Source organism: Amia ocellicauda, chromosome 7 (genome assembly GCF_036373705.1).
Source record: "Amia ocellicauda isolate fAmiCal2 chromosome 7, fAmiCal2.hap1, whole genome shotgun sequence".
Taxonomy (NCBI): Eukaryota; Metazoa; Chordata; class Actinopteri; order Amiiformes; family Amiidae; genus Amia; species Amia ocellicauda.
Genome location: NC_089856.1, coordinates 46,101,354 through 46,128,284, shown reverse-complemented (window position 1 = coordinate 46,128,284; position 26,931 = coordinate 46,101,354). Strand labels below are relative to the sequence as shown.

General features: G+C 47.0%; 1 protein-coding gene across 1 annotated transcript in view; it reads right to left on the bottom strand.

The window, feature by feature from the left end:
• Positions 1-9,354: 9,354 nt before the first annotated feature.
• Positions 9,355-26,931, bottom strand: part of LOC136753975 (potassium voltage-gated channel subfamily D member 1-like) — a 45,664-nt gene continuing 28,087 nt past the window's right edge. Inside the window, exons 3-4 of the mRNA XM_066710353.1 lie at positions 9,922-10,084; positions 9,355-9,387 (exon numbers count right to left, since the gene is read on the bottom strand). Of these exons, the coding sequence (XP_066566450.1) occupies positions 9,355-9,387; positions 9,922-10,084 (196 nt within the window). The remainder of the gene's footprint in view (positions 9,388-9,921; positions 10,085-26,931) is intronic.

Genomic DNA, 26,931 nt, shown 5'->3' with positions numbered 1-26,931 from the left:
ACCCCCCAACATGTACAGGCTGCTTTTACGAGCGTCTGCTCTCGCATTCTCACCTACATTATACTGTCCACTTTCAGAAAACATAACATTTCTCCTGAAATGCGGTGGCAGTTTCAGCAATGGCTGCAGTAGTTAATACTCCTACAGGGGCTTTTCCATCATGTAATACAGTGAACCCGGTACAGTCTCAGTGAGGGAAGGTGAGAGTTCAAACCACTCTATTCGATACAAGTGTATTACGCGGCTTTTCAGAAATCTCGCTGACCTAATGAGTTCGCAAGCAGATTATTTCAAGAGTCCTATAGCTGTTTGTCAATGGGGATTTCTCGCCTTATAACACGCACTCTGGCTCTGCTTTTTCAATGACTTAAGTGGATCTGAAGCGACGAGAATCCACTTACTCTAAATCTGATCACGGCACGAGTCTGAGTTCTCCGTGTCTCCAAGTGTGTGTGTGTGTGTGTGTCGGAAACACATTAACGAGGGCCGTTCAAACACAGCGCTTTCCGTAACTCGAAGTGAGCAAATCTACGCTGCAGGTTTCGGAAAACCAACAGGATGCGCAGCTGAAGTCTGAACTGTTTTCACACAACAATCCAAACCGTTCGGCTCTTGTAAACACGACAAGAGAGATGCTGTCGAAATACTTGCTTACAGGCGCACTTTCTAATTAACGGTCAACTGCAGGGTATCTTTTGGAAAGGAAAAAACATAATCCAAAACTGTGCTTCCTGGTGGCTGTCAAGATCATGTGGTGTACTGCTGGCTTTCGCCTTCTTGCGTTCTGATTAAGAAATGCAAAAATCGTACAGCTGGCAAGTCTACAACATGAAATGTGCTGTCATGTTATGTCTCGACCAGTAAGCAGAAAACAGCATCACCACCAGCCTGAGCTACGTCTAGAGTCCGAAAACAACAAAATACATCTGAGACAGAGACAGGGAGGGAGGGAGGGAGGGTGCTGTAGTCAAGGTCAGGGCTGGCGTCGTGCCGTGTCCTGGTTTTACAGAGAGCACACACACGCAACGAAAGGTGTCACTCTTATAAATAACACTAGAAATTGACTTTCCAGAGTGCCTTTATATTGCACTGGGAGGTTTGAAGTTACAGAGGTTATTGTCGGATCTCAGAAGCTTTGAATATAAAAGGTTTCAGTCCTGCTCCCCTGTCGGCAGTACAGTCGGCTCAGTGCGTAAGACACCAGCACACACAGAGGGGTGAATCCCAAACCCACCCACGTGCCCAAGCAGAAGGACTACACACCCCAGAGTCGCCACTCATCTCCTCTCCTGCAGAGTTTCCAGTCTCCCACAACCACTCGAGGACCCGATTGAAGCAACACTTCAGCGTGTATTTGATACTCTTCACTGCGTACACTTTATTTGAAACGCCCACGGGTTCTGGGCCCTGAATTGACTGCAGCAATTACTCACCGCGCACAAACAACTCTTTCATTTTCAAATTATTTCAGATTTCCCGGAGAAGAAAACAAAACACTCAAGACTCAAGTGTAGGGGGTCCCTTATAGCGGTATCAGGATAATAACTGGGATACATAAACCATTAGGATAAATAATATGAATATTAGTAAAACAGCACCTACAAACCAAATGAGCAAGATTAATTTGTGTCTCTCTGGGTTTTGTCCACTGAACCTGTCCGTCAACAAGCAAGAGTTGGGAGTGGGCAGAGTCACGCAAAGCCCCACAGTCTGTCGGCGCCACGGTCCGCCCCCTCCCTGGCAGCACGCCCCGCACTGGCTCTCGACCCCACATAAATAACACTATGTCCTGCTATGTTTGCACCGATCCGTTCTCCCCACCGGCCTGAAACACAATGCTTGATATATAGTGTTTTGATGTTCATAACAGGCCCAAGATCAATTACAATCGTGTGATTTGTAACTGACATAACCAATCGATTGCTTAGGAGTCAAAAACTCAATAAGCATCCTCTACAGGGTCATTTTGTTTACTGATAATTACAACACACCTGTACACATTGTTTTGTGTATTACCTATTGCAATTCCACAATCCTGTCACAGTAATTCAGACATACAAAAATGATTGTCATCTCAATCTGAGTTATAATTGACTCCAGGTCTGGCTACCGGTAAACCCTGAACTGATATGATATCTGGAAATGTAGAACCAGAAGAAATAAATGTACAGGAAAAAGGTATTGGGATTAATGTTCTTAGTCTCTGCTTTTAATGGCTTTACGTTCTTAAATAAGTACGAAACACACACACACGCCAGATCTGAGTTGCCCAATAACATCTGTTGCCATGCACTGCACACCGGAGCTGTAAAACCACTTACAGATGTAATAATAATGCAGTTTATATTGCAAGGAAAGTAACAATTGAAAGACGATGTCGAATTGTGTGAATCGGGCCGGTCAACCGCGCTCGGCTTCAGCGGCTCTCTGTATTCTTTACAAAGCATTTTTCAGGCTGCAGCTTTAATGTACTAAATTTGTTTTGTTTAATCCCCTCTCCCCCCGCCAAATAATATTTTCACACCTGAGTGCTAATGCCACGGGAAAACGGCCAAGTAAATGGAGGCGACAGTGTGAGGAGGCCTCTTAGACTGTCAGCAAAGGGCAGCCAGTGTAAACAAACCCCTCTCCACTTCCTGTGTGTCGCGGCAGCTCTGATGAAGACACAACTGTGTTCGATACAGGCCTCAGAGTGGCGGCACTCCGGCAGTGAAGATACAGGCAGCTCCCCCACGGCAATACCAACAGCGTGGCTCTGTCGGCCGATGCTGGGCTCCTGTAAAGACATCCTCCCTCGTTTCTCCGCTCTCTCATGCCTAGAGAATTACCGTAGCAATTTTCAGAATATGAATAAAGAATAAAACATTAGTCTGAGCATCAGGGACACTCCGGGCTGCAGGGTCTGTCGGTACAGCCGGGTGTAATGATCCGTCTCTGTCTGTCTCTCTATCACACACGGGCACACACCTGTCTGCAGCATCGGAAACTCATTGCCTGTCGCTCGTCCCTTCCTGGACCCCCTGTGGCTCCTGCTTCCTCCACGACGCATAGAGAAACACAGGCGAGGGGAAGCGGCTCAGGGATAGCCAGACCCCCAACAGTACACTGCACTGCCCCCCACCAGCTGGCCGAGCCAATAACTCCACTGCCTCAGTGCAGAGGTGTCCAAAGGCCTTGGTCTGGTCTGGTTTTTGAGTTTTTTTTCCCTTTGAAGTTCTGCAAACTCAGCCTGGACTGTTACCTCCTCAGCCCTGCTGTAAACGGGGAGCTTTTTTCAGTAAACATAGCGGTTACTGTGATCTCTAAACAGCATAATTCAATTTGCCTGTACACAAAGAGCGCCCCAGAATATGTTTAATACACACTCCTTTCAGACACGGTTTGGTGCAGTGAAAATTGCCACTTGTGACTGCAGTACACACACACACACACACACACACTCACACACACAGTAAAAACCTCCACTAACAAATGATTTAATATACATTCAGAAAATGAGTAAATTCAATAAACTAAAATATAATAAACACAGTGTGAATGCTTTTCTTTTGACTGCTTTACAATCTGCACCAGTTTCACGCAAATCAAATTTGGGAAAAGAGAGAGGGAGAAAAGTACTGGGTATGTTTTTGAAACGTCTGTAGTCTTTCTAATAGAAATAAAAACAAAGGTGCAGGCAGTGAGCCTAACTGCTCAGCGCTGGGACGGCACTGTTTACCAAGTTGTCGGGGATCTGGCCGGGCTGAGGAAAACCAAAGCTGTGTCACACATTATCGCCGGGACCATCGGGGAGGGAACACTAACGCTTTAAAGCAAGAAGTGTGTTGCCAGCTGGCACGCTAGACGCGGAGAGCAACTCAGGGGTCCCTCTGAGCGGGGCAGCCACGGGGTCTGACAGCAGTCCCTGCTCAGGGTCCTGCACTCAATCCCCCGCACATCTCGGTAGAAATGGAGTGGGGAATTGCGAGGTGTCCAAGCCCTCTCGCCACACTAGAGAAAAACTGCGCTGGGTGAGGAGTGGCACAGAGTTCAGTTTTCCTCCAGTCGTCATAGAAGCCCCTCTCTCTCTCTCTCCTCTGCTTCTCCATAACTCTGAACATCACCCGGCCTGGGCCCCGGTCCTGCCCGCACTGAGTACATGGAGAGCCGCGTAGCGCTCTGTACGCAGTGTCCTGTTACTGTGCCCTCAGTGACCTCTCTCTGAGAACACGCCACTCACAGCTGCACAGCAGAATACCATTAGTGAACAGCAATGTAAAAAAATACGGCACGCACTGTAGAGCATCGAGAGAGAGAGAGAGACTACCGTACAGCCCCATCAGGTAGGAAAGTGAAGCCGTTGCAGACTAGCAGACACTCAACAGGCGTGATTACAGGATGAATCAGTGGCTCGCTTCAGATTTCCATATAAACCTGTTAAACTTCAGTGGTCAAGAGCAGGCCCTTTGGCACAGCCGCACTCGTAAATTCTCAACATCCTGTTGAGACGTGATTTTATCCCAGAACAAGACCAATCTGAGCCTCTCATCACTGAGTTGAGAGCCCAGATATTGGCAGTACCTGCTGAAATGCATATCACCACTGAGTGCTGCAGAAATACGCACCGATATCAATACAGTAATATACATATAAACATTCTTGGGAGGCTGGCTTTAAAAAACACCACCACCACAACAAATCCAATGTGAAACGCATGAATGGGGCCAGTGCATTAACCTCTATGACTTAGGAAGAGGGGAGGCTTTTCCAGCTTATTCTCCATGGCATCGCCAGGAGCCAATTCACACAAAACACGCAGCCCAGAACGCTGTGGAGCGAGACCCCACGAGATGACGTCTCCCACTGTCTTCCACTCTCGCACGTTTATAAACACGGCAGCGCGGACCCCTCAGTTCAGACACACTTGCTTCAATGAAGGCAGTTTCCACCTTCGCCTCATGATTGACAATTTATAACAGAGCAATTCAGCCATTCATACGCCAGGGAGGGGACGGCCTGCTCTCACCCGTAAACACCGTCTTTATTTTTGTGCTCATTTACAGAACACATACTACTTCACCGGACAGTGTGCCGTATATATAATAGATTAAGCTGAGGGGGAAAAAATAAAGATTTAAAACTATGCGAGGTCCTGTTCATAAATCCTGGGGAGTTTCGACATCAGACTCTCTGTCTGCCCTTAAAAATGAATTACAACAGCGCTCTTATCGGTTATCTGTTATGAAAAACAAAACAAAACAAACTGTCTCAAAGAGTTCCCAGCAGGCGCAGTACATTTTAACAAAAGTCCCGATCACACTCCATTTAAACCACACTGGCCCTGGAGAGGAATCATTTATTAACCTTGAATCTCGCTCGGGCCTGACAGAGGCAGCGATTCTCAGCGGGGGGGGTCTGTGGTTGTGCACAGGGCAACACGACTGCATCTTTACAGAAACAAAACCAAATAATTATGACATTCATCTCACATTTGGGCTGTTTATTTATGTTTAACCCTCCGACCGTAGAGAACGACTGCTCTTTGTCTCCCCCCCGAGAGAGAGCAGACGGGAATATACAGCGAGGCTGAGCCCTTTCACCCGCTTCGATCTGGAGACGCCGGCGCTCTGAGCTGCCCTGGGTTGCGAGCGAAAGTCCTTCACAAGGTTAAGTGGCTCAGAGGGCCGGGTCTGAGCCTGGATATCAGCCCTGCATTACAGCGCAATCTCTCTCATCCCAGTGACACTGTGGCAGCACCGTCACTCAGCTGGGCTGTATTAAATACTGGAAGACTAAATCTATAAAAAGGCTTCTCCAACTCACATGCTCAGTTCTTTTCTTCACTTCCTGTGAGAGGAGCGCTCCCGGGTTAACCTGTATTTATTGTGTTGTAATAAATGTGTTACTTCTTCACCGGGTGTATCCTGGGAATTTCTGTAACCTCTACAATGTCGACACATAAAGTAAAAAGAAAACAGACCATTTTTTGTGCAGGGGGTTATCTATCCTTCTCTATCAAAGATTCCTGACTGTCAGCCACACGTTTCTCTCCCCTCACACAGACACAATATCACACACACCCATCGCAGAATGACACCCCGTCATGAAACAGAGGGGCCTGTGTTCACGGGAGCCAAAGCCCACAACTTCCTGGGGTCATTCTGTCTCTCGCACACGCACACACACATGCACACTTACACACACACACACACAGCAAAAGCCTATGAACTTCTGCCCATAGATTTTTATTTCTGTATTTTTTTCCTCACGGTGATCTTGAATGGAATGAGTGAGAGGCAGGGTGGTGGAGTGGATTGAGGAAAAATATATTAGAGAGAGAGAATGAGAGATGGCAGGGGTGGCGAGTGCCGGGTCGGGTTCTCGTGGGCGCCGTCTAATTCACCGAGACCGATCGGCGACGGCATGAGGTGTGAGATCGAAGCCAGGACGGCGTGACCCCGGCCGGCCAGCGGTGAAGGGGGTGGCCTCTGTCTAAATGTCATACCTCTAAACCTCCATGCTCCTTGTACTGCAAGAAGGCATTGGTGGTCCCTGTCTTGGCCAGGCGAATCCTTGCTAGTCTCACTTTCTGAAAGATCAAACAGAGAGTCAATGAGAGCAGTGCAGGGGCGGCTCCACACGCGTGTCCCTGGGGGGTTGTGTAGCAGAGGGGGCAGACAGACAGGAGTCACAGAGACAGGGGGAGGGACACGCACAGCGCAGGAGAGATAGCGTGCCAGTAACGTGGGTGTTACGGCACGGGCTGCTGTTTGCAGGAGAGTGGAGTTGCCGAACCTGTGGTCAAAACAACGGTGCTTTAATTACAAAGTGCATTTTAAAGAGAAAATTGCGAGGTTCCAGAACAATGTACAGCATTGTGTTTCCCCCCCCTGCTGTTTAAGTCACATACCTGTGTATTTAAGTTAAAATCCTGTCCTGTATGTTTTTGGTCAGGATGTTAACTGCGGACAGATGCCCCGAGAGGTGTGTCCTTTAAACAGCGGCACACAGGGAATTGTAACACTGTCTTGTTTGGAACGGCAGGACTTGCTCTTTAAATGATATGAGAGGTGGATGGGAGAGCACTTCACTTGTGTAGTTGTGAGCTCCTGACGCAGACACACAGCGGAGTTTACAGATCACAAATATGGGAGGTTGTTGACTATCACAGGGATACAACACTCGGCCAACTGCTGCCCGGGGTGAACAGAAGTTGGCTTCACAATCAAAAGACACATGCCGACACAAACACACACACCTCACACGCACACTCAGATAAAGGTGTCTACTAAATGACAAATAATAATAACAAACAATAGCCACCAACCATAACCACCACAACCACAACACACAAGTAAACACATCACAGGAAAAAAACAAAAACAAACAAGCAAGAACGTGAAAGAGGAATCAAGATGCTGAGAAGGATGTAAGATCACATGAACAGCTCTCTCTGTGTTACAAGCAGAATCTAGGTCCTGTGGCCAGATGTGTAACAGCCCTGACATTTAAATTAATACATGAATAAATAACCCCTTAACACTCCGCCCCATTGTTTTCAACCCGCTGGCGGGATGAAATGCATCTACCTATTACCCTGGCATTATTATAGCCAGCTACATGCCTTTTATATCCTTGACTAGAGGCTTGGGGCTTTCAAATGATTCCGTAACATAAGATCTGTTGCTGCTATGTGGAGATATTTACTGTTTTTTGTTATTTTTAATAAATGCTCATAACTCCTTAAGTTTCTATGCAAATTTCACCCACTTTGTCTTATATGCTTCAAGACTATCCATAAATCCAAAAATATGAACTTAATTAAAAGCATAATTTACATAATTCATAATAAAGCAATTATTTTTCTTGAAAAAATTTGGTAGAATTGTAATATAGTGTGTTAAATCCTGAGCAACTATGCAGAAACACCTGCAGTTTGTCTGCTTTCATTTGAATGGTCCCACGTGCTTGTGGCCCTTATAATGGAAGGGCTACATACTTGCGAACATTTAGCAGAACACATTTTCTCAAAATTGGTCTGCATAGGGCTAAGTTTGTACAAACGCGCATAACTCCTTCATTGTTTATGCTAATTTCACACAACCACTTCTGCAAGTTCCAATTTCAGTGGTATTTAAACATTCATTTTTCAACTTAAAAATTCCTATAGAATTTAATGGAGGAAAAGGTCACAAATATCAAAACTTCAAAAAAAGTTTAGTTTACTTTTTCTAATCATGATCAACTATACAGAATATTATAGTACAGTTTGTCTAGTTTCACTTGACAAATGTTATACCTGTATTCCTTATAATGTGACAATTATAAACTTGCAAAACAAAGTCATTCAAACCAGGTGGAAAGGGGACAAAGCCTGGAGTTAAGGGACAAAGCTAACTTAAGTGTGGGTTTTAATACTGAAGATGTTTGACATAATCAGGGATCACTGTGACCAGTTATATAAGAACACACCTCCGGATCAGGGTGGTCTGCGCTTTGTATTTTAAATGCCAGGCGAGAGGAGGGGGAGAATCAAGGGCAGGCGAGAGACGCCGCTAGCAGGGCTGTTCTTGAGGTGCTGCCCTTCCGAACCTTTCCTAAAAACCTAGATTGATTTTTGTTTTGTTTTACCCTGCTGAAATCAGACCATTCACATAAAAGTGGAAAGAGTTGCAGGGAGGGGGGTTTGATCAAAGCTAAAGGATTCAAAGCTGTTGGTGATTGAAAAGGCCTAGTTTATCTTATGGTTTGTTTTTGTGAGTTTTTTGTGTTATATCTGGGCTGATTTGTAAACGCAGTGCAGTGATAACGTCACTGTACAATACTGCGATTAACTGCACAGCCAATAAAGCCCTTCCCCCTGGGCGCAGGTGTAAAGGGGAGTGGGGATTGTGGGTTTATAATAGACTGGAGAAACTGTGACAGCCCTGAATGTGGGGGGGTCAGAGGCAGCTGGGATGGGTCTTTGTTTTTGGCGTTTATTTCCTGCTGGCGTACCTGTCATTTTCACCTGCTCTCAGTCCTTATGCAACACACTGATGTTTATTATTAGTTGAGTTTCATGTGTAGAACAAATAGGTGTTGAGCCAATGTGATAATATGTTTCCATTCTGTCTAGAGATTGTGTTAAATCTGGAAAAATATAGGCATGTATCTTTAAATATGTGATGTATGTGTATGTGATAACAGCTACTGCAAGCTTCATACTGAAAATGCTCGACTTGAACTGTAGCCATTAGCGGTGTTAACAGTGTTTAATTAAGAAGCTCTTTTGGCATTAAATGTATGAAAGGCAGGTAGACGTAACAGAGAATAAACACCAAAAACAAACACAGACTATAGGTGGTGGCTTACAGACTGTCCGGGAGTCAATGACTATCCACTGGCACTGCAATCCCCCTCTGGAGTCTAGATACGAGGGTGGCTTTGCAGTGAGGGTGTCAGAGTGAGGGTCTTGGGCAGAGATCCGTGGATGTTACAGGGGCCTCCCGGAGAGTGTGTAAGCCACTAGGTCCTCCAGAGACGGATATCACAATGAAAACATTGAAATTCTGTTTTCAGCAAAATAAAGACACACTGAATGCTGAAGTCCTCGCACAGTCACAATACAAAGCACAAGAACAAAAAACAAAAACCTAAAGCTATAACAGATACGCGATGGCTGAAATCAAACACACAAACAAAATGCCACATCGCCGACACCACACAAACCAGACACCCGGCCGGTCGGTGCCTGGTCTCGTCCCGAGCAGGGTCGGTTTTCCTTGGCTGGCCGGTATCTGTCCTGGGGGCTCTGATGACCTCACAGCCTGTGGGCGTTTCATGGCCCTCTCACGCCAGCCAATCGGTGAAGCAGACGATTGCCAATTGGCTGATAAATGGGCCACGGAGGCTCTCCCTGCAGAGCTGCTACGAGGTGCCCAGTACCCCCCAACGACTTACCTGCTGTGCCCGCCTCTTGTCCGCCCGCTGGTTCTGGTGGTAGATGCGGCTGAAGTTGGACACGATGACAGGCACGGGCAGGGCGATGACCAGCACGCCACTCAGAGAGCAGATGGAGCCGAAGATCTTCCCCGCGATGGTGTTAGGCACCATGTCCCCATAGCTGCCAACAAGAAGAAGACAAGGGCACACTTTAATAAGGACACAAACGGCAGTCAGATATGGCAGCTTACAGCTCTGTAATTATATAAATGAATTCATTATTAATCAGTCAATCCACTACGTGAGTTTCCCTGCTCCCTGAGTCTCTTAAACATATTGGTTCAGGAGAAGGAAATATTATTATAAATTCATACTACAACAGTGCAGGTTGCAGCGATTCTCAGCTCCCTCTCATTACGATGTGTTGTTTCTGAGGCCAGGTGTTTGGAATTTAATTTCATTTTACTGGAGCCGAGCCAAACGAATCTCATTGCATCTACCATTAGTTTGTTCCTTCATCAGAAATTGGTATCTTGTTAAGAGAGATCCAGATAGTGAGGGAACAGATGCGTTCGGAAAAACACCGACACGGGAGAAGGGCGAGAAGTGGTCTAACAAAGGCATCTACACAAATTGCTTGTCTTTAAAATAGGCATAAATCGCCGTGTTACCAGTCCTTTCTAGTGGGCAATTCATCCTCATTGGTAAAAGGCCCATTAAAAAATAAAACAACAACCAAAAAAACCAGCGAAAAAGTAGCTTCTTAATTAGGAGTGTGCCTGGTCTCGAACGCTGTGAAGACATAAAATGGGGGAAAAAACAATCCAAAAGCACAAAGATCTCAAACAAGAATCTAGGAGTCTGACTGCCAGAGTCTGGAAGCGAAGCAGCGACCGGACCAATCTCTCTCACCGCCCCGTCACCTGCCCCCTCGTTAGTACGGGGGAATCCGGGAAATCGACGAGCTCAATTAGCACGGGGAGGAGCAGGGCCCACTTGGAAGATGCTCCCTGCGCTCAGGGGTTAGCCATTATCCTGGTAATTAGATTGCAGGTCTCCGCAGCCTCTCACGGGCTCCAAACCCTCATTAATAACCAGAGAGAAACACAGGCACCCCACACACAACACTGCAATTACCCTGCCACACCTACTGCCCTAGTCCTCCTCTCCTCTCGCCTGTGAACACAGACACCGAAGGGAAGTTAGAGAAAGTGGCGCCTGAGGATTGTCAGTTGTGTTTCTGAGGCAGTGCTACTTTGGTGCCCACACCTCCTCCATGGGCCTGCTCTGATTGGTCAGGCTGCCGGACGTGCCCGCGCCAGGGTGGCGTGAGACAGGAATGGAAGAACAGGGACCCCTGGAGACCACCGCTGCTGTAGAGGCTGCCAGTCCGTGTGGACGCAGACACCTCAGTCTCCACAGCTCAGATTTGTTTGTTCCTTATTGAAGCTCTGTCATGTGCAGGTAGAGCATAATGAAATGTCTATCAAAAAAGGAAAAGGATATATAAAAAATAGCTGCCAGGGAATACGTGATGCAAAAGAACCCTTTCAATCTGTGTTAGAAAAGCAATCTCTAGGACAATCAAGGGTGTATTCTTTTCCCCCCTAAGTGCTGGTGCATTGCTAAAGCTGATCTCACACAAAGACTGTTGCACAATGCTGCAGTGCAACACCGTTGAGTCTCGATCTGGAGATGGGTAGCTTTTAAACAGTGTGTGCTGCGTGTGTGTGGCCAAGGAGGTCCATGAAATCCCTTAATTCCTCCACATTAACCACGTTATAAACATCACCCTTTTGTGCGACGTCAGAGTCAAACCATCCTGCTTGGCACGCGAGACCCCACTTCACCCACTAATGCAGCATTTGTAATCAGGCATTTTTTGTGCCAGGCATTGCGTAGTAAGCCGAATTACCTCTGCATCAAAATTTAAGAATCAAATTAATGTATGTTCTCCAGTTAACCAAAGAAGGCTGCTTTTGTAAACCCCCCCTAACAAGTGACAGTGTTTATGAAGCATTTTTCACATCTTTCAAAGCCGAGCTTTCCCAAGCGGCCGATCTCATTGTTCCCTCTGCACAAAATCCCCATCGCCTATCAGTTATCGGAGGCAGGCTGGGATAGAACGGTGCTCAATCAAGGGCAATTGAACAATGGCATTGTGTTCAAGGGTGAAGAAAACAGCAATGACAATGGACTCGGAACATGGGAAGAAACAGCAAGAATGCAAACGGGAACGGAGGCAGGGTAAGCGTTTCCCTGTTTAAATATAACGTTTCCATTCTAAATTCTCACATCTGCCAGTTTTCCAATATTAAAGAGCCTTTTTAAAACAGAAAACTAAGAGCACCAGGAATGTAATCCTTTGAAATATCAATACAATACAAGAGGCAGGGTGAATCAACATGCCGGCGAATGTGAAACAAAGAGGTGAGAAGAGTTTGCAAAATTCAATACGACTACAGAACTAACATTTGAACGTGTGGGACAGGAAACTAACTGAAGATTGGATCAGGAATACCACCAATAGGAAACCCAATGCAGTGGACAACATACACACACCTCTCAGAGTATAGCTAAGGGGTGCAACTCACAGTTTATCACGAGCCGCTTAAAATATCGATTTAGCAATTTCTTAAAACAGGCTGCAATATTTGTATTCAGCATTATTATTTGCAATACTTAACGTGAGCTGCGAAACACAGGCTATGATTATTGTTCTATCTTGATACACATGGCATTAAATCTACAGTACCAGAACAGAAGCACCTGATACCAGAACTGCCGTCAGCGCATGGATCACATTGTAGTGACGTCAGTCGCTAACAACTTTGACAGGTGTAGTTTCTTGTTGTTGGTACCGTAGTTCCTGGCTCATAAATCATTTGTATCATCTTGTACTATCAAATACTGTCTTGAGTGTGTGTAAATGTATTTTCCGTACAATCTTTTATATTGTATTTTAATTCTCTTTATCCTTTATTGCATTTGTTTCCGTCTAAATTACAAACCCACGAGTGAAATGGAAGTCACACACGGGCCGCAATCATATGATAAATGGGCTCCCTGGATTACAGCATCACAGGGGGTCAAAGGGAGACAAGCAGGAGGACAAACCTCAGCCTTTTACTGTCTCGGCACGTGAACTATGTCAAGGAGGATTTACAGGTAGGGGACATAAACAGCGGCGGCCGTATTGCCTTGAATTCGACACAGACCTCGTTCAGATACACTTCACTTTACATCCCCTATTCATTGCACCGTCACAAGGGACATTGTGGAGAAATATAATAGATGGCTTGACAGATTAAGGGAGAAAGAGGAAGGAGATCTTTATTACACATCACACATGCATGCACACAAGCACAATCACACACACACACAAACACACAGCCACTCCCCTGTCTGCCCCGTCTCGCACCATAAATCATCTGAACGTAACAGGAGATGAAATGGAATAAAATGCGGAGGTACGCCTGTAGTCAGGTAGGTACAGCAGAACTGAAATTACCCCCATTCATCATTCTGAGGGAAGGACTGTGGGGGGGGAGCGCTCCCCAGCTTTAACAATCAACAGCCAGACACTTCAATTCCCGCAGTCTGTGCCAAGACTGGGGAAAGAAGAGGGGGAATGAGCAGAGAATGGTGCGGAGGAGGGGTGGGAATAGGACTAGGCCAAACAGCACTACCAGACTACCAGATTTTTTTTTTAAATCCCCTTCGACTTTACTGAGGCTGCCCTGCCACCTGACCCCATGTGTGCTGAAATGGGCCAGGTGTGATTCTGCCGTTTTTTGAGAAGAAGCCTTTTGTTTGATTGCGGTGTTGTGGACGACAACACACTTCCACCCCCCCAGGACGTAGGACTTTCCCTGCAGCTGCTAATGTTTACAGTGTGAACTATCGCAGCCACTTCCCTGTACGGCTCGATCGTGGTTCAAGCACAGATCCGCTGTCATTGTTGTTTTCTCTGGCCCGGTACTCAGCTTCCCTGCATGACTTGCTCTTCTCTGGCGTTTTCAACACTGCTTGTTCAACTCTTGGATTTTCACTGCTCCCACTATGTTTGTGAAGCAATCGGTGCTTCAAATGCTCACAGCTTGACTATATTACTAATAATACCACAATTAATTAGAATTACACACTATCACATGCCATTTTTCAAAAGTTGTTATGAAAAAGTAACTATTGTCATACAGTAAGGTTTCGAGGTTGAGATATAGTAAGAAATGTCTAATATCTGGAGAAAAAGAACATATACAGAAAGAACAGGGTGGGGGGGTTGGGGAAAAAGGCTTTGAAATGGAGCCTGTTTATGTTCCTCCTGTTGGCAGTGATCTCTTTTGGGTGGCTATCAAAGACATGCCCTGAAAGGCTTGATTCCACTTAAAAACACACACCCGAGCATATAAACGCTCACACACTGGGCTGCTGAGATCAGCTCAGACACACGCCGCCAGCCTGGGGGAGAGGTTATGCGCTGTGTTAATTTCGGAGCCTTTCATGTTGGCAGCGGGATCCTTCCTGGACTGAACAGGAGGAGGGCGTGCAGCAGTGGGGAGGTGAGGACACAGTGGGAGCTGGGTCTCAGTACATGAAAGAGTTCGAGTTCTCGGTGTCCTCCTAGCAAACAGTAATCAGCCAAATAACAGACACTAGGAGCATGGTACCTGTCCCCATCAACCACAAACAACACCGAAGTATTGGTGGCAGCAGTGGGATCGCAGTCCAGCTTCCTTCAGGCCAGAGAGGTTCATCCAGGAAAGTGTGGATGAGGGGTGGAGTATAATATTCTGAGAAAATAATAAATCTATCACCTTCCTAACTTTCCCTTCTTTTATTTATCTGTTTGTTTCCCTTAGCTGACGATTTTAAATCTGCCATTCACCATCTGTCCTGTGCACGAGTGTGTGTGTGCATCTCTGCTCCTCTCCCCTCCTGGTAAATGAAACATGGCAGGGGGCCAGGACTACAGACCGTGCTCGAGAAGCCGAACACCTCAGCAGGACTTTTTATTAGGAGAGAATGAGGGGGGGGGGGGTAAAAAAAAAAACAGCCAACGGTCACTTCCCTTTCTCTTTTAATTTGTTCCAGCAATTATTTAGTAACTGTGAGTGGGAGGGGAGGAATGAAAAGAATGGCGATGGCTTTTAAGAGTCTGCCGCTTTCACTGTATTGGTGAGGTGGAGGCGGGGGGTCACAAAAAAGGAGAGAATAAAAAGGTCTGGGTAAGGATAAGGATAAGGAGCCTGATAATTCCTCGAGGCAGGGCCATTCATCACAGGGCCACTCGGTGCCGTAAATCAGGGCCTTGCTGTCACCGTGGCAACCGTGGTGACGACCCCCCCCGGGCGATGATGAACGAGCCAACTGCCAGTCTCCTCCACAGCCAGGACAGTCCCAGTGGCGGCACACTGAGACACAGCCGGCACTGTTCTCGCCGCCCAACACTTACCCAGACCTGCTTAGATTCAGTACAGTGCCAGTGCTGAGCTGTAGGACGGTACGGCTACTGCACAGGGACACTCAGATGCTCTCTCTCTCTCCTGGGGCCAGGTGAGTGGGCGAGGGAGTACTGCCCCAATGCCCAAGTCAGCAAAATCAAACAATCAGAGCCCTCAGGCAGAACAGTCTCCGCCCCATGCCAGGCTCTCACCCCCCTCTGTATGATCTGCGCAGTGTGAACGCACCACTCCACAGGAAACACTGTTCTGTTCCTTTGCTTCCCTTCCAACAAGTTCAGGCAGGCGTCTGGAAAAAATCACCCACCTCACTTAGTCTCTGAGGACTGTAGAATATTTTTTTTGGAGAGAGTGCAGTATATTTCAGCAGCAGGATATGACACAGTTGTGTTGTCACACCCTCTGTCCAGTGAAATGTCACGGCTAGAGTCTGAAGCTACTCCACATTTCCTTCTGCGAGTGTCAGTCAAATTCATTACAGCAGAATGCCAACAGTTCCTGTGGCATGTCTTCCCAGAACACCACTTTGCAAGGTGGCCATTGTTTGGTGTCCAGCCAGCTGTCTAGCACTGCTCACTGTGACATGCTATTTGAGCATCCCTGTGACTCTCAAGCGGACGCCAGACGAGCCACTCTCAGTCTCATCCCTCTCTCCTCTGACAGACGCCAAATGCTTGTGAAAGACTGCTTTGTTTCTACTGACAGCCCAGGGCTGCCCATCTGACCCCTATGTAAATCTAGAGTGCGGAAATCTGCTATCACTAATTACTAGGTTCGCCCTGAATGGGCAAAGAGTCAGAGCACTTTGGTGAAATTAATGTAGTCTTCCCGGAGAGATGGTAGGAGCCGCCCATAACTGAATAAAAGCCTATGCAATCGGCTGACTCGACAAGACCCATCTTGAGGGATCCTTGCAGTGGTGAAACAATATACACAAACTGTAACACAAAACAAATCCTTGATATGCGGGGTCAAAATACGATACGCAACACAATACGTCAGAAGGCGCTGGCGGACCGCATGGCACAATCTCTGCTGAGATAAGAGAGCCATCAGAGATAAGCCCCCCTGGTTAAATGATATGGAGAGAACATGTGTTTATACCAGCAACAAAATAACATCTATTTATCATTCATGAATTGTCTAGTGGCTTGTGTCTGTGCTTTGGGGGTGATGTTCTGTGGTGCGTAGCTCTTCCGGGACTGCACTCTGCATTGTGGGACACATCAAGGAACCGGCTGCCCGAACCGGTGCCTGTGGATCGAAACCGGGAGTCGCTCTGATGTGACACGGAGTTCATACACATCAAATGGAGATCATGAATAAATAAACAGGCTTAAGGAAATTGGAAAGGGGCTCCCAGTACAACTGCAGTGCCTCAGCAGAAGTGAGATTATTTCTTCTACCTCAACCCGACTTGCTGATGAGTCAATGGCTATCGATCCCTCTGCCATCAATGGCATCAGGGACTGCTATGATTGGTCAAAAAAATAGCAGCAGCCGAAGACCAGACTCTAATGAGATCGGTGTGAGGAACACACACAGTCTTTATTGTGCAAGACCATCTCTTTTCCTAAGCATGCCTGGGACGTCTTATTAGTGGATGTATTGACCTCCTGATGAATAGTGACCTTTGGGACCATCCCCTGATCCCCTGGCCAACAGGTCTGAGTCCCTTCAGGGTTCGGAGTGACAGAGCAATCAGTCTATGAACATCTGGAAGACCGGCTCAACTACAATGGGGGTCTGCAGCCTGGGTCCTGCTGAGCAACGTGGTCTTCAGTGTCTCACTCCAGCTGAGCCCTAAAAGACTTCATCAGACTGGTTTCTTTGCTTCTTTGGTACCAGTTCTCACCTCTCCCAGGTCACTTCTCCTTGATCATTTACCACCTGTCATATAACCCTACAGGTCCAGGCCTCCAAATGTGCAGGTTCTTTATCTTTTGCAGTTCTGCTACAGCACGCTACTTCCAGTGTGTTCGTTGTAAGCTCCCACTATCCCAGCTAAATCAAAATACTATGCGCTTAATCAGACACAAGTAATAGGAAACAGGTATACTGAAAAACAGCACACATGCAAATCGAAATCTTGATTAAACCCTTATCTGCAACCGACAATCGATGTGCTTATGTTTTTGTTTTTTCTTTTTTCTAAGGTGCTATTTTTGGGAACACACAACACTGTCAGCACATCTGGAGAGCAGCCATTTACCTGAAGAACTGTACCAAACCAAAACACTGCATTTCAGGTTGCCCGCCTCCACACTTCACCAGGCAGGCTTTACGGGCCGCGTTGCTGGCTGTGTTGCTGGCCGTGGGACGTTAACGCAGATGATACAGGTCTCCCCCGTGCTTGCGTGCGCTCCAACTTGGCAACAGCCATCAGACCAGAGGAGGACCTTAAAAAAGTAATCGTCAGCCTCCCTAATTGGATAAACAGCTGACCTATCAGAATTGATGCTTCTTAAAAGCAATCAGCATCCAGCTTTCCCCCAAGCCCAGGCTAATCATCTTTCAGATAATCAATCGCTATATGTCCAGTGGCTGAGAGAGCGAGTGCGAGTATCCCCGGGGGCTGGGACGTCCCAAAGGAGCTGCCCGGCTTTTTTACCAAATCAGCCCTTTGTTTAACCCTTCCAGTACCTTATCACAGAATCAGGGCTCAGTGGCAGGAAATGCTTTACAGCTTTCTCACTGTTTTCCAGTCCCTGGACATGTATCACTTTTTGCCCTGAAGGTCTGAACAGCAGGATTCAGAAACGCATTGCATGAAACATTTTTAGCAACCCAAGGAGACGTATCCCAATCTTTATTTTGGAAGGCCGCCATTTATTTCTTTTTGAAGAGGAGCCTGGTCTTCAATTCAAGCCCAAAAGCTAAGCCTTCACCTTTGCAAGCGTCAAATAAACTACTTCAGTTGCCACAGAAGCTACAGACGACTGCATGTCTGATAGGAATGGATAATGGATAGTGAAAGTACTGCACTTTGCTCAGAAATAAACTGTAACCTCCATCAGACCCATACTTATTTCCTCCCAAAAAGGAATTGAGTATAATGGCTATATCTCTCTCTAAACTTCATTAAATGAAAAGGAAAATTGAAAAGCTTATTACGTCCTGTGCTCCAGGCCAGCAGCTGAGGGGGACTGAGGGACTGAAGCAGGGTGGCTGTGTACGAGGTTCTGATGATCGCGATGATGATGATGATGATGATGATGATATGTTTTTAAGAGAGCAATCCTGACTATATTTATATTGGATCCATTTAAAGGTAATATTTAAAAGACCAGCAATAATAATGATCACGATATTAACGCAAATACAACAAAGATTCACTTAGCCCCACTCTCTATCTCGCTCTATTTTTTATTTCTATCTCAAGTGCTTTGATGTAATTACCCCCCCCAGTTTCTACTGTTATTGCTCCCCTCTCCCCCCCTCTATGTGTTTCAGTGCCCCATAGGGAGCCATCGTGTCCCCCAGACCACCCCCCCACAAAATCTGTCTAATGATCCGGTACAGTATTGGAAGACGTCCAAACTGTAAGACAGACAGAATCTGTGCACGGCCTGGGGCAGGGAGACACGGAGGGAAAATGGGATGAAGATTTACTTTTCTCAATTATTACCATTATCATTTGTGTGTGTGTGAGAGAGAGAGAGAGAGAGAGAGATAGATATGTGACCCAGAGAGGTCAGGGCGATGGGAGCACTGGCTGGTTTGCGGTGTTGTGCCGATGGTGGACTGGGCAGAAAAAGGGCGCTCGCCGAGAGATGTTGAGGAAGTGTGTACAGACTATAGGTTAGAGGTGGGGGGGGAGGCAGCACTAGAGCAACAAAGCCCGCAGGGTAGAGAGGAGGGATGGGAAAGGCTAGAATACGGTGTTGAGGAACGAGGGAGGAGTGGAGGGGGGGAGGGGGGAGGCAGTGTGGCCTATTGATTATTTCTGAAGAACCAGGAGAGGAGAAAAAAGAAAAAAAATCAACAGCTTTAAAGGTCAAGAGACTACCCTATGGAAAAACATTAAAATATCATTACTTGTATATTATTCTCATACCTCGTGTCACCTTTTGAAAAAACTGTGTTCCGGGGGCGCAATTGTGAATGATTTATAACTATGCAAAATCTCTCTCTCTCTCTCTCTCTATTTTTCTGCTGAAGAAAAGTGCCCGGCAATGAACACAGAGTCAACGACAGTGGGTTGTTTTCACAGTGGATTTAGAAATAAAATAAATGCAAATTAGAGATATTTCTTCTCCCAACAAGTTGCAGGTGGCTGGAATTCAAAACTTGACCACAACGAAGACGCTTATTCAATGAGATCATTCCTCAGACTGATACAGAGGATTAGTAATGCAAAAATAATAAAGAATTATAATAAAGACAGATGAGCAAAAACAGCCTGTGACCTTAACCAAAACTTTGCATCGAATTCACAGGTTTTCCCCAAAGAAAGGATTTTCAGCGGCCTACACTTTCAATAACTTTATATATAGCTGCTTGTCCAAAACATCTTCCCTTGAGATGGTTTTATTTATTTATTTTGTACCTTTTAGGTGGAAAAGTGACAGGTCTGTCTGTTTAAAAATAGAACTCCAAGCACACAATACAAATATGCGAACCCTAAAATAGTCCTTGAACAAAGAGAAGGCGCAAACTTGAACACTTACGATTGTTTCTGTCTGAAGCAGAATGCTATTTCTTGACTGTTTGAAGTTAATTTGATCTGCCCATCAAACAATGTGCTCTATAAATAAAAATCCCCATCACCGCAAGCTCAATTCATGATCACAGTACGTGAGGACAGAGGGAGGTCACCTAGGTTGGCTAGTCTAAAAAACGCTACCTTATATACAATTTAAAGACGTATTTCCTAAGAGTTTGTCCAGAACAGCCAGAAATAACTCTTGGAACAGAGAAATAACAAGTATGTGTATATGTGGATTTTTTTCCACTTAGAAATGTAATCGTGGGGTAAACTGTGACTGATTTTTCTTGGGAGACAGAAGGAGCACCAGAGCAGAACAGAACCCAATCGAATAAATAAAAACCACCCACAAGCCAGCTGTGAAGTTCTCCCTCCAGTCCAGATGTGTCCTGCAGCAACAGGGTTAAGGAGGGAAAGAGTCGTCTCCCTCCCTCATCCCTCCATCCATTCCCGGCTCCGCACAGAAACCCGAGACGGCGGGGGCGGTGATTGCTGTGTGGAAATGCTGCGTGTGGATGGCTCGGGCTCTGCGATTTCTGGATGGCTGGAGACCGATGCATGTTTCGCTCCCCATCAATCAAGAAGCTTTTTTTAACCTCTGTCCCGTTCGTGCTGCCTTCCCTGCTGTTGTTCTACTAACCCAAAGCACTACATTCACCCCCCCACAGCCAGCGTCCCAAGCATCACAGAGAGGAGAGCAGACATATCAACACCGGCACGCATCACACATTTTTTTCTGCAGGAGGAGAAGCCAGGGACTGAAGCTATTGCTGATATGCTCCCCTGGTGGAAGAGACTCCATCTCCTTATCCTACAATGCCCCATTTCTGCTTTGCTCTGGGGGAGCCCTGCAGCATCAGAAGGAGCCTCACTCATGTATGTTACAAACTGTGGTCAGCAGCAAGGTTTACACGACGGCAGAAGGTGCATACTTTGCCGTGACGAGCCACGATGGTGAACGCAAGCTCTTCGAATCAGGGATGGGGGGATGTGTGTGGGGGGTTTCCAGGACTCCTGCCCTCAAAGCATAGTGCTTCCATCTTTGAGAGCACCTGGATTTCACATACACACAATCACAGGCGTGTGTCACCCGAGAGCTCCCATGTAACTCAGACAGCGTGTTCTCTCCCATGGAAGCCGTGATTGATATTCTTGTGGGTTATGTCATGTGTCTATGAACATCAGCAGCATGTTATTGTGCAGCTACATGTGTATTGTGAAGACCTCATCAACACATCAACAGTCCCACACAGCTCTGGATCGATTGGGGAATTAGGCATCCACTCCAGCCCAGACTGAATAACGCCACTCAAAAGTGTGTCCCCTCCACCCCTACAGTGAACGTCCCCTTAATCTCATGTGATGAACATTCATCTCCACAGTCCTGTTCCCTACAGTTCTGTTCAAGTGAGTGCCTTTCCTTTTCTGATTACTCTGCATTTCCAGGATCCTTCAAAAGCTAGGGGGCTTGAAATAAATCCCGAGATGCACACGATCAAACTCCACGTGCCGAGGAGTTGGCAAAGCAAATCCTGGAACAGAGAACTCAGGGTTTTGGCGACATCCCATCACGATACAGGCTGTGAGTGTTTCCACGCCTGGCTGGCCCGAGCCACAGTGTGTGCGAGTGTCTGAGGGAGATAACCCCCTGATTTACTGCCCTCCCCCGTGTCATACAGGTCGGAAATGAACCTTTGACATGCCGATTATGAAACAGTGACCCCTGACCTGTGGGGGAGCCCATGGGAGAGAGAGAGAGAGGGAGAGAGAGAGAGAGAGGGGAGAGTAGGGGTATGTGTACAAAGGCAGAGATGTTTTATCTGCCTGACAGCTTCCTCTTAGGAGGCTATGGCCCCCCTGGGAGGGGCTATTATGCATGTGAAGCTGTCAAATGCAGAAAGGCTGTGTAAATATCACGAGTATTATGTGGCAATAAGAAACAGAAAGACACTAAACAAACACAAGAGGCGTGGGGTGATGGATACACACAGGCTGGTGGGAACCACACTTGTGGGAGTCAGGGGATGAGTGTCGTGATCCCCTCCCACCCCTGAGATCCGAGCCAGTGGATTATAAGAGCGAGGGAATATCAGCACAGAGGGGCTACGGCCATTTTTTCACTGGCGGGCTGTTATTTGTTTCTGCAGAGGAGTGACATGCCTCCCTCTCCATTCCCAGACCACAAAGGCAAGCCCTGACAAGATGAGGGTTTGCCTTTGATCCCCTGGGAAAGTGACAGGGGTGGGCTGATCGTCGCGGTTATCCTCGCAGAGCCCCAGTTCCGGCTGGTGCCCCCCGTACCCCTCTGCGCAGCCTCCTCCGCCCCGCCTGACTGCGGCGTCTCTCTGTGCCGCACAAAGGCTGCTCCCCAGCCAAGGAGACGTGGGTGTCTGAGCTCTGAGAAACAACAGGCTCCTTGCTTCCCCGCAAACTGTATTTACAGTCCTATTGACTTGAGAGGCGGCTGAGCAGAGGCTTCACCTCTGGTGAACAGAGGTCCAAACAGGAAGCACAAAGAATCCTGCTTCCTGTTTGAGAATATCAAACACTGAGGCACTGCAGACTAGACCTGGAACAGAAATACCTGAAGTCATTTTCACCTGTTTTCAAACATGTAGCAAACAGTAATTAAAGCCTCGTTATCATCTCATACGCCAAGCAAGTTAACCGCTTGTCCTCAGGAGCCTTTCTTCAATTACTAATAACATCCTCTGCTGTTAATCCAATACAAGAACAGCAACATCAGTCCTGGGTCTGTTGGATCCTTTTTGGGGGCACCAGGTAGCCTCTAACACGAGGACTGCACCGTCACCCCTTTCTGACCTCATCAAAACTTGCTCGGTACCGACTGGAAGGTAAAAGACCCTTCCATGCATCCCTGTGCTTTCGCTTGCTGCTGCCTTGCAAACTAATTTCTCCACCGATCTAACCACCTGCACTGCCCAGCATTACCTGTCTATTAGGAACCAATTAATACAGGATCCGCATGCAGTCCTTATGACACAGTGCTCAAAACTGGCAGTGTGCCATGTGCATTAGACCGGCACAGGCAGGGCGAGAGACTCCTACGATCTAAGGGAAAATAAAAAGACAACAGATGAGCAAATCGTCCATCGACCCCGGGACCAGGGTGTGAAGAGAGAGTCAGACAGGCCTGGTACCGTCTCCTCTGTGACTGGAGCGAGCCATCGATAGCCTGAACAGAGATGCTCGACTCAACACACACCGTGAACGATTGATCAAATCTATATTTTCCCGCTTCAGTCTGAAAAGTGTGGAGTGGTATTCCAAACTACACAGGCCCCGCCGTCACATGATTCACTCAACGGGAACTTTACAACCTCCTTGAGGCCGAGGCTCGAGTCTTGAGCCTTCCAAAGTGTAACGCTGATGAGTGACGACCCTTCTCTGACCGACACACACTCAACTGAACAAATTGCTGATTAATCGCCGCACTAGGCTGCAATTATGCAAATGTGACCGTGAGGTGTGCGTTCGGAGGGGGGGGGTGTACGCGCTGTCCCGTAGAACACGGAGAAATTAATTTTCCGAGCCAGCGTTCCTTTGAGTGGCTGATTACTTACAATCTCATTTTCGGCGGCCGCTCTTCGGAGGAGAGAACACAAACCTTGTCTGCACCAATCAGGTGTGACGTAAATAAACAGCCTGCAGGAGCAATTAATTTACACGTACCTGCGCCTGCCTGGGATGCTGTAATGTGTGTCCCCTCGGCACTAATAGAGAGTGTTTACATTCAATTTGCTGGCAGTGCAATGTCTGACTCTGATGCCGTACACCGCGCGTGAATAGCAAGTGTCTGCGCTGCCCGACTGCAATCTCACACACATCAGATCCGCTCCAGCCTGCTGTCACAACTCCAATAATCACTGCTCGACAATTTATTTATTTTTTCTGTCTACGGTAGTGGAATCTTACTTTGTGGGTTTTTGTTTGTTTGCTGTCTTTCTTTAGGTCTTTTTTTGTATTTCCCCGTACATTTGAACGCTAGTATTATTATGATATCATCATTAAAAGATAATAAGCATCCCGCTGCGATTAAATCACACAACTGGAGCAAAGATCCCACAAGAGCAAAATGCTGGATATCTTTAAATAACGGCAATGGTCGAGTGCAGTATCACAATGCATAGGAAAGCATAGCAATAGCGTGGCAAGTATCAAATGCACGGTGTTGCTGGTCCAAATGACAATACAAACCCACAATGCAACGTCTGCACCAGCATATCTGCTCCTTCACTAGCTTTATGCATGGTCCCAAGCTGGGATATGAGGAGTCGAAGGTGTGAGTGGTTTTCTACAGAGTGTGCGGAGGGCACGATAGCCGTGGCTGCGTTACACAACGGAGAAGATTGGCAGAAGGCGCCAACTCCACATCCCACACTGGCAGCCCGGCGGAGATAAGTGGCTGAGCGTCAGATTAATTAAAATTGAAATGGCAATATCGTTTCACAGGAGAATCTGCATATCGGCAGAGGGAAGCGGCGGAGGAATGCCGATAACGAGAGAGAGACAGAATGGAGGGATTTGGGCTTTACATATTCATGAGATCAAAAGAACGGGGGTATAAACTGATCCATCATGTGTGGTCAAAAGCGACAAAAGGAAAAGCGGTTTGCCGACTCTGACCGAGACTGCGGAGGGGACGCCTGGCTCTGAGATCTGCACTGCACGCACGTTGTCTTTTTGAGGATTTAAGTCTGGAATGACTAGAAAGGCTTTGGGAGACGCACAAAAGTTCCCCTTAGTCAATTGGATGAGACGTTTGCAGCAGTCTCAACATGGCCTAAATTGCCGTGTTCAGGCCGTGTGGTTTATCAGCCCGGTTCAGACCATTCACACGGGAACACATCACCTGACAGACTGACTGACAACTTACTGATCTCTTGACTGACTCACTACTGACGTCCTGACCTTCTTCTGCTGAAAGAGCTTCCTGGAACCAGAAGAGTGAGATGAGCCTCAATGGAGCTCCTCTCCTATTTGCAACCGGGTTTATCCTTTTAAACAGGGCAGTCCTGGGGTGGGTGGGGGGCATTTTAGTCAGTCTCCCAAAACATTCCTTCCAGATTACAATAAGCAACCCCAAGAACAGTATAATCCATTTTCTCTCAAAATGTGTCACCTTGTAAATGTCTGTTTTCTGCATGACAATCTGCCCAAGACTAGGTATAACAGAAGTGAATATGTTTGAGAATGCTCCAGTTTGTGCTTGGTGCTTTGCTGTGGAATTATCTCTTTGCTACAGCTGCTCATCTTCCATGCGGCAGGGCTCTGATAGACTGCACCACTGCCATGTTTCTTTCTTGTAATCAATGTCACCGTATTCAAAGAGACCGTGTTTGGATGTTTACTCCCCCTCCACAGTCGCTCCCAGAGCCACAAACGGCATCGCAGCCGTCACAAGAAACTCCCGCCACACTGACGTCTGCTCTGACACTTTACAGATCCTATCAACGCGCAACGTTGGTGAGCAGGAAAAGCTGAAGCTGAAATGGCGTTTGAACTGCAGGAGATCTCTTGCCAACTTCAGCAGTGGGGAGGCTTGGACTCTGACCGCGAGCGCGTTTCTGACGTCTCCCCACATCAGACGCCGATGAAAACGTCAGCGCAGTGATTTATGTCGCTTCGAGATTAATTGCCCATTTTAATCTCTTTAATAAGCCGCGATTAACTCCCATAACTTTGTTGTCCGAGACCTGAAAATTAAATTCCATTTCAGAGGAGGAAGAAAACAATTACATTTTATATATAGAATATAAATATATAACTTTCCCTGAGTAATTACAGCAATCAATAATACTGTGGAGGAGCGCTGATTTAGAGCAGGGACTTGAACTATTGAATATCCAGTACATAAATAAGTGGGGGGAAAAGGTACACTATTCAAATATTGTTGGCCTGGCCATTTTTATATTCGACAAGCCACCAGCCAGACCGAGGGACTGATAAAACTGGTGTTTTCACTATTAACACTACCATCCTCAGACAGGAAGTCCGGTCTACAGTGGCAATGCAAGGAGAGGAGAAAATCACAGAGAATTAGTGCATGGTACACCTCCAAAATTAAGCACTCACCTTAGCAACACCTCAGGTTGCAGGCAGAGCAGAGACCGGTGTTATTAATCACGAGGAGCACGGCGCTTAGCTGCTCACAGGCCAGTATTAAGAGCACGTCTCTGCCTCTTCGCCTGTGGGTACGACTCAACCCACATTTGGGAAAGGTGACCCGAACAGCAGGAAGCGAGGCTGTGAGCCGTGGGGAATGTATGTTTGGACTGAATTTATCCCCTGTAATCCAGACCAGCCTGCTTTTCCAGCCTGGAGCAGAGAGTACCCACTGCCACAGCCCAGACTTCACCTTCAGACGCATCTGCACAAGGGTTCACGACTCTCAAAAGCCAATCAGCTTGTCTCCATCACGTGACAGTGGTCCAGGAAGAGCACATGAGGGTCAAGGCAGAACATGGTCTGGCTGTGTTATAGCTGGGGCAGCATGTGGGAACCAAACACACAAACAAAAACCCAAATTGGTGCCCATGAAGGCACCCACCAGGCACCACACAGCTGGGGTGACCAATGGAGACCTTTTTCCCTGGACCACTACAGCATGTCTGTACAGCCACCGCCACTGAAGCTGCCCCTACACCCAAACCCACACACACGCTGGGCCACTTAGCACCCTGGCACCCATATACTCCCACGGCTCAATGCAAACAACGCCAGTTTCCATCACTTCCCAATCTGGAAGCAGCAACAATTACATTTCTTACCTTACCTCCTCACCCCCTACACCCCCACACCCTTAATCTGGAATCTACAATTCTGGTCAACCCCCTC